At 44.9% G+C, this 17,199-nt stretch overlaps 1 protein-coding gene across 1 annotated transcript in view; it reads left to right on the top strand.

Annotated features, from left to right (window-relative positions):
* RRN3 (RRN3 homolog, RNA polymerase I transcription factor) overlaps window positions 1–17,199 on the top strand; it is a gene marked incomplete in the record, with an annotated part of 604,791 nt that overhangs the window by 119,887 nt on the left and 467,705 nt on the right. Inside the window, 1 exon segment of the mRNA XM_044089174.1 lies at window positions 13,714–13,773. Within this exon segment, the coding sequence (XP_043945109.1) occupies window positions 13,714–13,773 (60 nt within the window).

The following is a 17,199-nucleotide window of genomic DNA, read 5'->3' as shown; positions in this document are numbered from 1 at the left end:
TTGATTACTTTGATTAGGGTTCTATGCCCCCTCCTGATAAGAGACCTAGGGTGGAGCCTGAGCTAGGGAGTTTTGAGCAGGCTTCAGATGTTTCAGAGTCTTCGGCTGAAGACTTGCAGGAGTACTCTCCTTATTCTGATTCTGATGTGGATGATTCTACTCCTTCTGCTTCTCCTCCTGAGGATTTTTCTTGTTCAGAAACTCTTAATTCCATGAGGGAGCATTTTAAGTGGGGAGGTCCGGGCTTCTCTGATTCCAGGAAAAGGCTTAGGAAATTTTTGATTTTACCCCAGCATAGGCCTTTGGCTATACCTCCTGTTTTGGATGTAGTGGAAGATGTTTTTACAGAGGCTTCTCTTAATCCTGATTCTTTGCCTCCTGCTCCTGTTAAACCGGATAGGTATTACAGGGTGCCTGAAGCTCATAAGTATCTTTTAAGAGTCCTAGGGCAGACCCAGAAACTGTTAGCCAGGGGCCTAAAGGTGTTAAGGCTTCTGTTGTTAAGAATCCGGTTCCTGCAGACAAAGAGGCCAGGGCCTTGGATAGATGGGGAAAGAAAGTTTATACTTCTTCCACTCTTGCTATGAGGGCTTTGAATTGCCAGTTTCACATGTTGAAATACCAAAACTATCTCCTTTCACAATTGAAGTCTAAGGTTGATGCTCTGGCAGAAGGTATTGATTGTAAAGAGTTGCAAGATTTAGTACATGTTTCTGAACAGGTGGGTAAGCATTCTTTGCAATGTGGTTTTGATGCTGTACAGGCCTCGTCTAGGGTGGCTGCCACTGGGTCAGTTCTTCGCAGGCACGCCTGGCTGAGGGATCAAAATTTATCTGAACATGTTAAAACAAGGATTTTAGATGCTCCTTTACAATCTGACGTGTTGTTTGGTCCTCCTGTTGAGGCAGTTTTAAAGAAAATGGAAGACAAGGCTAAGTCTATGCAGACTGTTAAAGATTTTTTGCAGGTCCAGCCTCCAAAGTTTAGTAGAAATTGGCCTACTAAGGGGTGGACATATCCTTCTTATGATTCCCAGTCTAGGGGTAGATCTAGACGTGGTAGGGGCAGAGCTCAGGGCTCTTTCAGGCCTAGAACAGGAGTTCTCCTGCACAGTCTTCGGTGAGGGCAGGGGTCAGTCCTTTCGTAAACAGACCCAATGACCTACCTTTTCAGCTGCCAGAGCCTTCTCGTCTGGCAGCACCTTTGGGAGGAAGGTTGGCACTTTTCAAAGAAAATTGGAGTTTAATTACCCAAGACAGATGGGTATTGGATATCATACACCACGGTTATAGGTTTTATTTCCATACCTTGCCTCTTTTCAAAGGCATGCCAGACGTTCCTCCTCAACAAAGAATAGAGGCTCACAAGCAAGTTTCTCTGTTACTCCAAATAGGGGCCATACAGCCGGTCCCTATGCCAGAAGTGGGCCTAGGATTTTATTCTCGCCTGTTCCTAGTACCAAAGAAGGGGAACACGTGGAGACCAATTTTGGATTTATCTACCCTCAACACTTATCTGGACATTCCCAAGTTCAAAATGTTGACGTTACAGCAGCTTTTACCTCTGCTGGGCAAAGATCATTGGATGGTAACTTTGGATCTCAAGGAGGCTTACCTTCATGTTCCTATCAGACTAAGATGCAGGAAGTATCTGCGTTTTCGAGCTGGGACTTCTCACTATCAGTTCTCTGCATTGCCCTTTGGCTTATCTACTGCCCAGAGTGTTCACGAAAGTTCTGGCTCCAGTGATAGCTTTCTTCAGGCTAAAAGGAATACAGATCTATCCTTATTTGGACGACTGCCTGATTCTGGCTCAAGGAAGGAAGAGCTTCTTCATCATTTGGAATATGTGATAGCAGTGCTAAGATGCCTGGGGTATTCTGTGAACGAAATAAAGTCCAGTCTAGTACCCTCTCAGGACATGTGCTTTCTGGGTGTGAGACTGAATACAGCATCCCAGATGGCCTTTTTAACCCCGGACAAACAAAAGAGTCTATCCCTTTACTTCCATCAACTATCTCATCAGTCCGGCTGACTGCAAGGACAGTCCTTCAAGCCTTAGGGTTCATGGCATCTTGTATTCTGGTGCTTCCCAATGCCAAACTGCATAAGAGGAAGCTGCAATGGTATCTCAAAATGTATGGACACAGCACTGCCAGGATCTGGACACTGTCATTCAAATAATACCTTGCATTCAAAAGGAATTTTGTGGTGGGCTCAGGAATGTCACCTAAACAAGGGACTCTCTGTGACCCGCCAGAGGCGAGTCAGATTTTAACGACAGATGCCTCAGACAAAGCTTGGGGAGCTCATCTAAATGGAAAGTGGATACAAGACAAGTGGCCTGCCAGACTACAACATCTACATATCAACCTGAAGGAGATGTTAGCAGTCCAGTTTGCATTAATAGCTTTCAAGGATTTACTTCTTCCAGGGCAGGTGTTGATTCTAACAGACAACACAACTGTCATGTGGTACATCAACAAGCAAGGGGAACGATTCTTATCCTCTATGCAGGCAAGCAATGATTTTGTGGGAGACTGCTCTCAGTTTACAGCTCAATCTTCAGGCAAGGTTTCTGCCAGGAGCACAGAACTCCTTAGCAGATGTGTTGAGCAGGCAATTATGGATCCCCACGAGTGGAAATTGGATCCTCATGTATTTCAGAAATTGACAGTGTCATGGGGAACTCCAGACATAGATCTGTTCGCTTCTCCACTAAACCATCAGCTGCCAAAGTTTTGCACAAAAAGGTTTCATCCCACAGCTTGGAGAGTGGATGCTCTTTCTTTCAATTGGAGCAATCTTCATGTGTATGCCTTTCCACCTCTGCCTCTCCTCCCAAAGGTACTTCTAAAGGTCAGACAGGACAAGCCAAGGATGATTTTAATAGCTCCAGATTGGCCTCGACAGCACTGGTACCCATTACTGAGAAGTCTAGTACGGAAGCCTCCATGGCCTTTGCCTTGGATTCCACACCTGTTGTCACAGGAGGACAGCCATTTGCTCAATGTCAAGCTTCACTCTCTGCACCTAACAGCCTGGCATATTCTGTTTTGAACCATAGTGGGCCTCCACTTCCTCAGCAAGTTTTGAATGTTATTTTGGAAGCTAGAAGGCCTAGTACAAGGAAAGTGTACGCAGATAAATGGAAGAGATTTTTATTTTGGAGTGCAGCAAAGATTTTTATGTTTCTGAGCCTAATTTGAGTGTGGCTCTTCAATATCTTACTGAGTTACTGGACAAAGGTTTGTCTTTCTCTTCTATTAAGGTTCATGCTGCAGCAATTTCGCTCACTATGATTGTGACCCACCATTGTTTTCTCATCCTTTGTTCAAGCAATTTCTTAGAGGGGCAAAGAATATAAGACCCCACGAAGAGCTCCTACTCCTGCTTGGGATCTCAATTTTGTGTTGGAGAAACTCACTCTACAACCTTTTGAGCCTGCAGCTACTTCTGAGTTGAAATATTTATCATGGAAGACTGCTTTTTGTTGGCCATTACCTCTGCAAGAAGGGTTTCTGAATTGCAGGCCCTTATGGCGTTGAGCCTTTCTTGATTTTCCATAAGGATAGGGTATCTTTACGTACTAATCCTTCCTTTATGCCTAAAGTGGTTTCTAGTGTGGCTTTAAACCAAACTATTCATTTGCCTACTTTTTATGCAAATCCCCAAAATAAAGGGGAAAAGATTTTGCACACTTTAGATGTACACAGGCAGTTGCGATATTATTTGGACAGAACTAAAGGGTTCAGGCAGTCTCAGCAGTTGTTTGTTTCTTTTGCTTTGGGTTCTCAGGGCAAGCCTGTGTCAAAACAAACTATTTCTAAGTGGATTGGGTTTTGCATTGCTTTCTGTTATTCCCATCATGGCAAGGAGATTCCAGCTGGGATTAGGCCTCATTCCACTAGGGCTACTGCCACTTGACAGCCTTTTGAGGGAGTGGCAACCAAGGATATTTTGGAGGCAGCTACTTGGAGTTCAGTGCATACTTTCTCTAGGCATTATCACCTACCACTTTACTCTAAATCCAGGGCTGGTTTTGCCACTGCTGTTTTGCAGGGCATTTTGGCAGCTCCTGCTTCCTTGTAGTTTGGCCATCCTCCCTTACCTCTGCTTTGGGATTCTACCCAAGTGTAAGGACTGCAGCAATGTGAGATGAAGAACATAGTACAGTTTTGTACCTACCATAAATGTAGATGTTCAAGATCCACATTGCTGCAGTCCAATTTACCCTCCCTCCTTCCCTCTGTAGTTAGAGGTGGTTGTGTGGGTTGGGTTGTAAATATTGTGTATATTGTATATATTGTACATATAATTAGTGCAAGGGTGGTTGGTTGTTTGTTTGCTGTCTTTTGGTTTTGACCTTTATGTTTAGGGTCTTCTGACATCTGGGGCAAGAAAAGACTGAGGATATGACGTCGGTCATGCGCATTTGTACCCTGACGTCCTGATGTCAGTCAAATGCGCCTTGACCGACGTCAGCCTTATACTTTGATATTCGGGCCGACCGAGGACAGCGGACTACCCAAGTGTAAGGACTGCAGCAATGTGGATCTTCGAACATCTACATTTATGGTAGGTACAAAACTGTACTTTTTTTCTACTGTGGCGTTCGGTTCTAAGGAAGGTATGTCTGGACGTCACCTTTATGCCCTATGCTGCGTGAGGAGCATATGTCTGACATACGGTGTATCTTAAAGCAACCTAAGGCTTTAGTATACTGTCTGGACATTGGGCTGCCCTTGGCAGGGAATCCCTAATGTAATGAATACTGCAAAACTGAAGGGAAGGACATTTACATTTATGATGAGATTTTACACAACTGTACTTTACCCAGTTAACAAAAGTAAAATGCAATTAGTTTGCACTTGCGTTGCACTTTGACATAGAAAGTGCATATGCAAAAAGATAAAATTTAGCGTGTTCAAAGCTGTGTATGTGCAAAAATCTTTTGTTATCGTGTGATAGTTTACAGACTGGCCTGTTCTCCTACTACTTCCATAGCTTTTGCACTGTCAATGTGGGGTGGTGTGGGGGTCACCGATTTTGACTGATTTTTGAATTGTATTGCACTACATTTTCATTTTCATTTATTACCATTATAGTAGGGGGTTGATGGGTATTCTATAGATAATCCCAGTTAATTTTTGTGGTGTTGGGATTACATTGTTACTTTTGACGTGCAGCTTTTGAAGTATCCCAGGTGGGGTTTGAGGTTATGTCCTCTGGCTTATGCATGACTTCTGCAGTGTCATGTAGGGAAGAATTGTTTACAGGTCAGTTTTGTGCTGTAATGTATACGCAGCTTCTGTGTTATTGTATGGGGTGTAGTTATTATTGAGTTTTTGCTCTGCTGCACACTTATTATGCTGTCTCTGGAGACTTGCAACTTCTGAGCAACGTAACTGTTTATACTTGCATGCAGACTTTTCGTCAAGGTTCTACTCTGTTGCGATATGAAGTACACACACTATGTAAATTCCTTGATTTGTATCTGTGGTGTGTTTTTCATTTGTTGTTTGAAGCTTTTTCTAACTGAGTTCACTAAACTTGACAGTACATGAATGCTGTATTCTCTGTGGGTATTTGGTGGTGGTTATATTCTGCTGTAATTGTATAGTTGCACTTGCACTGTGTCTTGTGCACTACAAGGATAACATGATTTCTTGGCCTGTGCTTTCATCAGGCTTTGTTGAAGAAACATCTAGCTCTGTTTAGAGTTTGGCAGATTGTTTGAGAGGTTATTCTGGGAGATTGTATAGCATTTCAGGTAGTTCTAGCTTGAACCATTTTTGTGCTTTTTATTTGTGTCTAGATTAATGATCTCTTAATTAAAAAAAAATCTGTTTTGTAAGCCAGAACTAACTATAGTAGGAAGTAATGCGTTTGATGTAGTTTTGTATCATCTCATCTTACCTGATGGCTAAATTGGAAAAGCATGTTTTTTTGTGTTTAGCAGTTGCCAGTTGCAGGAATCTGCTCTTGCAGTCTCGTACAACATAGTGCTGGCCAGACTAGTGACCTTAACTATTTTACTGACGTGACAAAAAGCATTTTTGTGGACCACAAAAAGAACATGAGGTTCACTGGACTGGAGGTTATGGGGAGCATGGTATCAGTAACAATAATAGACTAAAATCCTTAGTAGAGAACAGATGTGTGTGTGTGTTCTAAAATTAACTGAGCAAATGTATGCATTGATGAAAGCATTTTGCATATTTTGTGTTGTAAGTAGCCTTGTAACTAAAAGCATCCATACTGAAGCCACATCAGATAAATAAAAGATCAGGTAAATTCAGCATGTCAGGTAAATTCAGCCTGAATGGAAAATGGTTTGGTTTTCTCTGATCTATTGGGGAAGTAATGATTTTAGAACCATTCATATTAAGGGAAGACTTCTATGTAAATGAGACAGTTTTTGGCACTTGGTTGAGTCACTGGTCAACAGTTGGTGAATTTAGATTTTCCTTTGGTGTGTTGCTTTCTTTTCCTTTTGACCAGGTATTGTGTTTGCTAGTTGATTATAAGCAGTAGCTTAACATTTTAATTTCTCACTTCAGGCAATGTTTTTGAGACTGCTGATCCTGTACTGCAAATGTTAGGGTTATAGAGAAACCATGGAGTGTTCTGTAGAAGGATTTCTAGCTCTTATTACAAAGGTTTTGTTGCAGTAAGATGAAGTAAATACAGACTATATTTGGCCCCAGTATAGCACCAGAGTCAGTAAAGTTGATTTTGGAGCTGTTTGCATGTTTCTTTCTACTGTGGTTATCTGGCTATAATGTAGCTTGCACACTTTGAGGAATGCCCTTCTAGACTGTTTGTCACATAGCATTGCTGAGCAATTCTTAACAGAGCAGCCAGGCCAAGTATAGCAATACGGAGGGCGTTAAACTAGAAATATGTCATCCATTCTAAACCTCTTTAATGTTAAGTTGTCAAACTCGCCTTCATTCTTGCTGGATGGGTTTGGAGCCGATCCTCGGCTCCGACTCGGCACTTGCTAAGCTCGAGAGCTAATTTTACCAGCTCGAGGCAACCCTGTATCCCATGATGCAAGGCGTGACTACCTCAGATCTCGTTTGCCGCTTCGCAAAGAGGTCTCTTTTTACCAGCTCAGGTAAAGTTTTTTGGATTTATACAGTTAGTCAGAGTATTTTTCCCCTTTTTTTCTAGGCTTCACTATAGTGTTAGCGCTATTGTATTAGATATTCTTTTACCCTATATTCCCTTTTCTTCCTTACATAAGGATAATTTTTCTCCCTCAGGCCTTAAGCCTCCCTCCCAGTTTCCTGTCAGGAGAGTGTCTGTGTTTTTCAGTTTTCTCTCAGATAACTGTGTGACTGTTGTGTGTCTGTGTGTTTTTTGTGGGCATACTATGTCTAAGGAAGTGAAGGTCTCAGGCTTCAAGAAGTGTGACTCGTGCTGTCAGAAGATGTCTCTGACAGACGGTCACACTTCTTGTGTGTACTGCCTGGGGCCTTTACACCTGCAGGACTCCTGTGCTATTTGTCACTCCTTTACCCAGAGAGTCCTGCAGGAACGTAGAAACAAGCTGATTCTACGTGGCTTGTTGAAGCCAGAGGGTTCTCCGACCAAGACTAGGTCGGCTAAACCCTCTAAGCCACCTAAAGCCCAGGCTGTGGTGCTTAAGCCTTTGGCGGTGGCTCCGACTCCTTCGGAGTTGCGATCGGCTCCGGCTGGAGCCGATCTTTCCACATTGGGCGTTGTGGTATCGGCTCCGTCTGGCTCCGATACACAAGTACCTATGACTATGTCGGCTCCGGCCGGAGCCGACACATCTTTAACCAGCATTGGAGCCGACAAGCCTTCGGCTCCATCTGGAACCAAAGGGTCTTCAGCTCCGATGGCTCTGTCCAAGAAGAGATCTCGGTCCCCTTCCCTGGAGTCTATTCGTTCGGCTCCGGGATCTCCTCTACTTTCGGAGCGGAGCCATTGGAGCCGATCTTCAAGGTCTTCCAGGCTATCAGACCATGATTTAGAGAGGGTGGTAAGTAGACTGTTGAAGTCACAGGCACTAGCCCAAATGCTCCATTGCCCGTCTCAACAGACGACTGCTATTTCTCATCCCCCTGAAATTCCTCCTCCGACTCTCCTTCAGAGTTCGGAGCCGGAGCTTCTCGGAGCGGTGACCGTGGGTGCGCCGGAGCCGATACTTCCCCTTTCGGCTCCGCTGTCTTCAACTCGGATCTCTTCCATGAGACCTTCCTTGGAGGGATCCGGTCGTCGGGTCTCCCTTGTCGGCTCCGAGGGTGCTAGTGGCATCGGACCCTTGTCCGACCCCGCTCTCCCTCTTGGAGCTTCGGCATTGGTGAGCTCGGCACCGACATCGGCCTCGGAGCCTTCCTTTTCGGTGGGACCAGGGATTCCTGTTTCTTCGGAGCGGGAGTCTTCTGGCCTCCCTGGGAGGGGAGCCTTCGAGGTGATGAGGAGTATTCTAGCCCTGGAGCTGAGTCAGCGGTCTGTTCCATTAGCTCCTCCCTCTTCGGTGCCTGTTGATGTCTCTTGCCATTCTCTTGCTCCCGGACCCAGAGATCCATCGCCTCAGGTTTCCCCATTGGGAAGAACTTCCTCTTCCGAGGTTTCTCCTGATCCTGCTGGAGAACCCCCGCGTAAGAGGACGTGCAAGAGGAAGCACACAGACTCCCCTGAGTCTACGACATCAGATACCGACTTAGATGAGTCTGAGGGTTCCCCACGGTCCCTCTCTGAGGATGTCTCTTTTTCAGACATCCTGGAACTCCTTAAGCAGAGGGGGAATTGGCCTTCCATTGACCCCTCCGAGGATGTCTGTATACCTGGAGGCTTTTGGATCTCGACCCTCCACCTCCTGGGTGTCTCCGCCTTTCGACCCGCTCATGCAAGTGGTGGCTCGGAAGGCGTGGACGGCCCCGGATTCTGTGGAACCAGTCCCCAGGAGGCCCTCTAAATTTATCACGGCCCCTTCAGACAAACAGTTTCTTACCAAAGGTGTCCCGGTTGATGCCATGGTGGTGGTGGCGGCGGCCACTAAGAAGGAACTTGCTGATCCTTCTGTACCTGTCCATCCTCCTAACAAGGACTCTAGGACCATGGATAGGTATGGTAAGCGGATGTTTTCTTCAGCGACCTTTGCTATGCGTTCGCTGAACTATCTCTGTCACTTTACCAGGCTTCAGAGAGACATTCTCAAGGAACTAGGTGAGGTGGTTCAGGATCCATCAGCTGCGGGGGCTCAAGAAAAGATTGCCTCACAGCTAGGAATCCTAAATTCTATAACTAACTCCTCCATGCGGCTCATCTCTTATGCAGCCGATGGAGCGAGTAGAGCCGCAGGCACAGGAGTGGCACTTAGGCGTCAGGCCTGGATGCGGCTTTGTAATTTCAAGAGATCCCTTTAAGGCGTCCTTCACTAATACGCCCTTTGATGGTTCGGCTTTGTTCGGGCCTCAGGTGAAGGACACATTGACCAGGTGTGAGCAAGACGGCAAGACTCTTTCTGTCAGGAGTCCATTTCTCCACCCCTTCAAGACCCTATCCAAAGGGCAGAAGGGAGAAAATGTGGTTTCAGAAATCTCAGGAGTCACGCCTGACACACGTGGTCAGTTTACCCCAGAGGCAGAGGGGTAATAACAATGACGCCCCTAGGGGCAGAGGGGGTCCGCAGAATCAGGGTAGCAGGGAGCCTCTCTCTGATAAACCCTTCCAGCATCCCTGAGGTGTTGCCCGACTGTCCACCCTTGGAGGCAGTCGGGGGAAGATTGTCGCTGTACCCAATAGCCTGGCGTTCCCTATCTCAAGACAAATGGGTACAGTCGATCATATCTGAGGGATACAGTATTCCTTTCGAGAGATATCCCGTTCCTCATCAGTCCCTTCCAGACGTTTCACCTGGTCTAAGGGAACTGGCAAAGCTGGAGGTATCAAAGCTCCTAGCAAAAAGAGCCGTCCAACTAGTTCCAACAAACCCAAGTAGGATCCGGCATCTACTCAAGATTCTTTTTGGTCCCCAAAAGGACGGGAGATTGGAGACCAATTTTAGACCTCAGCAAACTAAACAAGTTTGTCAAGAAGGCAAGATTCCGGATGGTCACGCTTTAGTCCATTCTATCCTTTTTGGGCAAGGACAACTGGATGTGCTCAATAGACCTTCAGGACGCATACTATCACATAAAAATTCACAGGCGCTCCAGAAGTTTTCTCCGCTTTCGGCTGGGGACCAGTCACTTTCAATTCAGAGCCCTGCCCTTTGGCCTCACTACAGCCCCCCAGAGTGTTTACCAAATGTATGGCAGTGGTCACGGCTCATCTGAGACGTCAAGGATTCCAGGTGTTTCCGTACCTAGACGACTGGCTTCTCTCTGCCACCACCAGGCATCAACTTCTCAAGGCCAGAGACTACACCCTTCACATCTGCAACCAATTGTGGATTTCAGTAAACTTCGAAAAATCTTCTCTGTCGCCTTGCCAATCTATTACCTTTATAGGCGCAGATTTAGACACTGTGTCAGTATGTCAGCGAGACTCACAAACCAAAGAATTCTGGACATCCAAAAGTACGTTCGAATCATATTACTCAACAAGAGAATCGGGGCCAGATTTGTCCTGAAGGTTCTAGGTCTTATGGCTGCGGCCATTGTTCTACTGCCATTAGGCTGCTTCCACATGCGTCTTTTGCAGTGGATGTTGTTCACCCAGTGGTCATTCCAGCAGCTCCCCATGCGACACGAGATATTTGTGACACAATCGTGCAAGAGTCATCTAACCTGGTGGATGTCTTCCCCGCAACTCCATCAGGGCCGACTGTTTGTTCCCCCAGTCCCGGTTGTCACAGTCACTTCGGATGCCTCTCTGATCGGGTGGGGGGGGCATTGTCAGGGCAGGATGGTCCATGGGACTTGGCAACCAATAGAATACCATCTGCACATAAATGTCCTAGAGATGAGAGCAGTGCTTTTAACGTTGCAGGCCCTCAACTACTTTCTTCCTTTAGGGACTATTGCAGTTCAGACGGACAATATGTCCTTGGTCTGGTATATCAACAAGCAGGGCGGGACCAGGTCCTACCCACTGTGTCGAGAAGCTCTCAGACTTTGGCAATGGGCAACCTCCTCTCATCGGTTTCTGATAGCAACGCACATATCCGGGAAATCCAACCTCTTAGCGGACAGGCTGAGCAGAGCTATTCTCATGCCACACGAGTGGTCTCTCAAACAATCGGTAGTGGACAAGATTTTTCAGAAGTGGGGCGTCCCTTGCTGCGACCTTTTTGCTACACCCCAAAACAGCAAATGCCTAGACTTCTTCACTCTCTTTCCTCTACCAGGCCATCCCCCGAGAGACGCTCTAACCCAGGTTTGGCCCCGGGGACTTCTTCATGCTTTTCCTCCATACCCACTTATTCCTCAAGTAATTCAGAAAGCTACCGTATTGAGAGCCAAGTTGATTCTCATTGCCCCTTACTGGCCTCGACAAATTTGGTTTCCGTCCGTGCATCGTCATCTCGTGGTACAGCCTTGGCATCTGGACCCAGTTCCAGATCTTCTGACCCACCATTCGGGTCAACTGCACCGGTCCATTCCTTCCCTCAACCTCACTGCTTGGTTGCTCCACTTCCTTCCTTATCCAGGCTTCCTATGATCTCTGACCCTGTTAGAGAGATCATAGTAGCTTCTCTAAAGTCCTCTACTAGAAGGATTTATGCTAGTAAATGGCAACGTTTTTCCTTCTGGGCAAAGTCTAGAGACTTGGATCCCTTTACTGCTCCAGTGCATTCAGTCTTGGAATTCTTAGCTGAGATTTCTCAATTGGGTTCTTCTCCATCTACAGTTAAGGTTCAATTGGCAGCTATCTCAAATTTTCATGTGGGCTTAGTGGATCAAAATATGTCCCACAAGCTTTGCAAAGCCTTTCTGAGAGGGATATTTCTCCTAAAACCTCCTAGCAAAGATCCCCCTCCGCAATGGGATTTAAATTTAATGCTGGCATCCTTGGATACTACCCCCTTTGAACCGGCTGCTTCATGCTCATTGAAGCTTCTTTCCTGGAAGACAATTTTTCTAGCTGCTGTTACTTCAGTCAGAAGGGTGTCTGAACTTCAGGCTCTCTGTGTCCGTTGCCCATATTTGGTTTTCCACAAAGATAGGGTATCATTAAGAACCAGTCCATCCTTTTTGTCCAAGATTGCTTCCCAGAAGAATATCAACCAATCTATTGATTTGCCAGTCTTTTTCCCTAATTATTCTAACAAGGCGGAACAAAAACTTCACTGTTTGGATGTCCATCGTCAACTCGGGTATTACTTGGACAGAACTAAACAATTCAGGAAATCTGATCAACTGTTTCTTTCTTATGCAGAAAACAGGAAAGGTCTTCAGGTCTCCAAAGTGACCCTATCCAGATGGCTGTCTTCTATCATTTCTTATGTTTATCTTCTTAGGGGCAAGCAACTGCCCTCGAAACCAAAAGCACATTCTACCAGGAGCCTAGCCACTTCCACAGCTTTTCAAGATAGGCTACCTATTGACACCATTTGTGCAGCAGCCACTTGGGCCACTCCTCACACCTTTGTTTCTCATTGCAAATTGGACTTGGCCTCCAGGGACAGGGCCAGGTTTGGTTCCACAGTTCTCAAGAGTCTGTTCCATTGAGCCACCCAGGATAGAGGTGCTAGGGACGCGGTCCCATCCAGAAAGAATGAAGGCGAGTTTGACAACTTAACATTTAGAAGTTATATACCTACCATAACGTTCCATGTTAGTTGTCTTCTCTCGCCTTCTTTCTTGCGTCCTTCCCTTCTTCCCCCTAGCCTGGACAGACCTTGAAGTTGTACTCTTTTCTGGGTTTAATTCACTCTTTCCATGAGCTCCCAGTAGGAAGTGTCACTACTGTTACTGGGTTTTGACCTGGTTTCTTCTACATTTAGTTTGTCTTCTTCCTTGTGAAGAAGTTTTTATGGCAGGGTTTTTTCTTGTAGCTACCAAACGAGATCTGAGGTAGTCACGCCTTACATCATGGGATATAGGGTTGCCTCGAGCTGGTAAAATTAGCTCTCGAGCTTAGCACGTGCCGAGTCGGAGCCGAAGATCGGCTCCGAACCCATCCAGCAAGAAAGAAGGCGAGAGAAGACAACTAACATGGAACGTTATGGTAGGTACATAACTTCTAATTTGTCATTTCCCATTAACCAGCAGCCAGTACCCCCCCCCCCCCAAGTCTGCAAATGTCCAGATTGTCAACTGGTTTTGAACCTGTTGTCTGCTCAGGGACGTTGTTTCATAAGGACAGTGCTCTTTCTGTCTTTCTGTTAATCATTCATTTTGTATTACTTAAAGGACTTCTTTCTTGTTTTGCTGCTGAGGAGTATGCCTTGTTCAGATTGTTTATTTTGTGCAGACGTTTGCACTTCACTAGTTTCCTTGAAGTACTTAATATTTCCTAGTATACCCTGTTCAGAACAGTGCCCCCCCCCCACACCCTTTAATTTTGGATAGCTTTATCCTTTTCCTTTTTATTAGTAGCAGTTTGTATGGCCTGCCCAGATCCTGTGCTATTTTTAGCTGTTTCCTTTCATCTAGTCTGCACCTTTGTTGTAATAGGTACTAGGTACTGATGGTGAAAGTGATATAGTACAGTTTGGTGGTGATTACTGTGAAGGTTTTCATTACTTTTTTTATTATTTCAAGAAGTTTCTTTAATTTTATTTCCACAGCAAGACAGATCATTCGTGAAGGCAATGTGGATATTTCTGATTCTGATGACGATGATGAGAGTAAGTCATTTTGTTTTTCAAAGTATTTTTGAAGCTTTGTGTTTACCTGTAATGCTTCTGTCCTTTTCCTGTTTGTGCTTTTTGTGTCAGTAAAGCACTGTAATGCTTCTGTCCTTTTCCTGTTTGTGCTGTTTGTGTCAGTAAAGCACTGTAATGCTTCTGTCAGTAAAGCACTGTAATGCTTCTGTCCTTTTCCTGTTTGTGTCAGTAAAGCACTGTAATGCTTCTGTCCCTTTCCTGTTTGTGCTGTTTGCGTCAGTAAAGCACTGTAATGCTTCTGTCCCTTTCCTGTTTGTGTCAGTAAAGCACTGTAATGCTTCTGTCCATTTCCTGTTTGTGCTGCTTGTGTCAGTAAAGCACTGTAATGCTTCTGTCCCTTTCCTGTTTGTGTCAGTAAAGCACTGTAATGCTTCTGTCCCTTTCCTGTTTGTGCTGCTTGTGTCAGTAAAGCACTGTAATGGTTCTGTCCCTTTCCTGTTTGTGTCAGTAAAGCACTGTAATGCTTCTGTCCTTTTCCTGTTTGTGCTGCTTGTGTCAGTAAAGCACTGTAATGCTTCTGTCCCTTTCCTGTTTGTGTCAGTAAAGCACTGTAATGCTTCTGTCCTTTTCCTGTTTGTGCTGCTTGTGTCAGTAAAGCACTGTAATGCTTCTGTCCCTTTCCTGTTTGTGTCAGTAAAGCACTGTAATGCTTCTGTCCCTTTCCTGTTTGTGCTGTTTGTGTCAGTAAAGCACTGTAATGCTTCTGTCCCTTTCCTGTTTGTGCTGTTTGCGTCAGTAAAGCACTGTAATGCTTCTGTCCCTTTCCTGTTTGTGTCAGTAAAGCACTGTAATGCTTCTGTCCCTTTCCTGTTTGTGTCAGTAAAGCACTGTAATGCTTCTGTCCTTTTCCTGTTTGTGCTGCTTGTGTCAGTAAAGCACTGTAATGCTTCTGTCCCTTTCCTGTTTGTGCTGTTTGTGTCAGTAAAGCACTGTAATGCTTCTGTCCATTTCCTGTTTGTGCTGTTTGTGTCAGTAAAGCACTGTAATGCTTCTGTCCATTTCCTGTTTGTGTCAGTAAAGCACTGTAATGCTTCTGTCCCTTTCCTGTTTGTGCTGTTTGTGTAATGCTTCTGCTTCCCATCTCAAAATAATACACATCACATCTTCCTGCCTCATTTCGTCATCTCAGTCATTCTGTACTGCCTTCTTGCTGACCTGGGTTGAAGCTGAGTCTAGGTGGAGCCTACTAAGTCAGTAAGTAGGCATATGAAGGCAGATGTGTGCATGAAATGTTTTATTATCTGGTAAAGTATCCTTTTTTTCTTTTCATTGTAGAATATTCTGGCACTGTTGTAGAGGGTCCATACTTGAAATTTACATGATAATACTGCACTCTCCTTCTCATAAGTCATGTTTTCTGTGGTCAAAAGAATAATACTTACTCTAAAGCAAAAACTCTGCCCTTCCAGAGCAGCTGAGTATCTAGAGGCAGAGTGTTTCTCGTTTCTCCACATAGAAAATCTAAAATCTGTCACCTTTTTTGTAGAAGGATTTGCACTGTGTTATTTAATATAGTCTCCTTTGCGTAATGAGACAGTTGCATTTCTGCATTGAGTTTAAGCACAACATAGATCAGTGGATGGGCAGTAGGAAATTTTATACCAGGCCTGACACCCATATCCCTTATGGACAGGTAGATTATAAATGCCTGGCCCCAAATGTCGTGTTTGGATACAAGACAACATTATTTTTTCAGAAAAATTTGTCTAGGCTTAGAAAAGCCCCTTGGGTAGTTAGCCTAGCAGTAGTCTATGTATCTGTGAGTGGTTTGGCTTCTGGGAAGGAGAAAGACTTAACCTGGCTTCTGTATGAAAATGGTCAGTTTAATAGAAATGTGACAAGTGTGTCATTGATACCTTTGATCTGGTTGGTGATTGCTTGCTTGGTAGTTTGAGTTTTAAGCCCTTAAAATGATGTCAGTAAAGTTGGCAAGTTTGCATCATTTATAGCCTGGTCTTTTAAAGGGACAGATCAATGAAAGGTGGAATGAATATCTCTAGTAATGGCTGTTCCTTGGGGGCTAGGCAAAGTGGCAGCTAATGCAATCATTGAGACCCTTAATAGAAGCTGTAAATACCACCATACTCGTTCAACTGCCATCTTGAAGGTTAGCAGCAGTATTGTACCACTGTTTTTATTAGTGTGGGGGGGGGGGGGGACTTGTACTCACCATTTGAAGTATCCTCCCTTCAAATTTTCGAAAGAGGTTATCCTGGTACCAGCTGTTTGCTACCTGTTAAAGAGATGTTGACAGCCCTAACAGAATAAATTGAACAATGCCTAAAGCTGCTTTTTAAGAGGCTTCTGTAGGAAAAAGGATTAACGTAATAGTGTGATGGAGCTGGTAAAAAAGAAATTTAAAAGAAGTTCTAAGTATGTCCATTCCTGCTCAGTCTCTATGTCCCAAGGAAAAACACTGCATAGTGGTGGGAGTCGTAGTGGCTCACTTACCAGTTAAATCTTTAGTTACTTTTGACCAGGAATAAACTACAAAACATTTAGCACACTGATTTCCTTGTGTGCTGTTTGGATGGATTGTATGGACTTGGCTCACTGACAGAGGTTTTTTTTTTTTGTCAAGGAGGCAGTGGAGTGTGTTGCATCCGTGATATGAGTCATGGAGCCATTTTATGTTCTTGCATAATGAGCTTTGATTAACGCATCTGTAGGATGGACTCTGAAGGCTGTGAAAAGATATTCTCAGCCCAGGAATCTGTAACACGTTCCTGTTACTACTTTCCTTCCTAATGAGTAGTGATGCTGCAGGCACACATAAGCCTGAACAAGCAAATAAAAGCACTAGTGAACTCCTCTAAAGCCAACTTGAGTCCATATTGGCCACATCTACTAGAGGCAGTCAGAAGGCCTTTTTTACATATGTGCACAATCTCAAATGAAGCACCCAGATCTGTTCAGAACTGGTGGTCAAGTGTACCACATGCACTAATGCTGTAGATATAGCCAACCTACTGGCTGTGACAGATTCAGCAAAAACTTCACATTTCTATCCCCCCCCCCCCCAGCAGTAAATCGGACATCCCCAGTGCATGCCCCCCCTGTCTCTATGGAACAGGTCATCACCACCTTCTCAAAGGCAAAAAATACAGCCTTCATGGGACCCAATAACATCCCAGGCTGCATCCTACATGAATTTGGGCACGAACTTGCAGCACCATTAGGCACTCTATTCAACCAAAGCCTGAGTACTGGCTTTGTCCCAGCCGAGTGGAGGAAAGCCACTGTCATCCCTTTACACAAATCCACTGATGTGGGAAATTATAGACCTATCAGCCTAACTAGCCTGATCTGCTAGGCCATGGAACGGATTATCATGGACCTCGTTAACAGGGACATTGGCAACCTCCAGACACTTGACCCCACACAGTT

This window comes from Protopterus annectens, chromosome 12.part0, assembly GCF_019279795.1.
Source record: "Protopterus annectens isolate FY-2018-M chromosome 12.part0, PAN1.0, whole genome shotgun sequence".
Taxonomy (NCBI): Eukaryota; Metazoa; Chordata; order Ceratodontiformes; family Protopteridae; genus Protopterus; species Protopterus annectens.
Note: the sequence above shows the minus strand (reverse complement) of the source record. Positions and strands in the feature narration are given on the sequence as shown.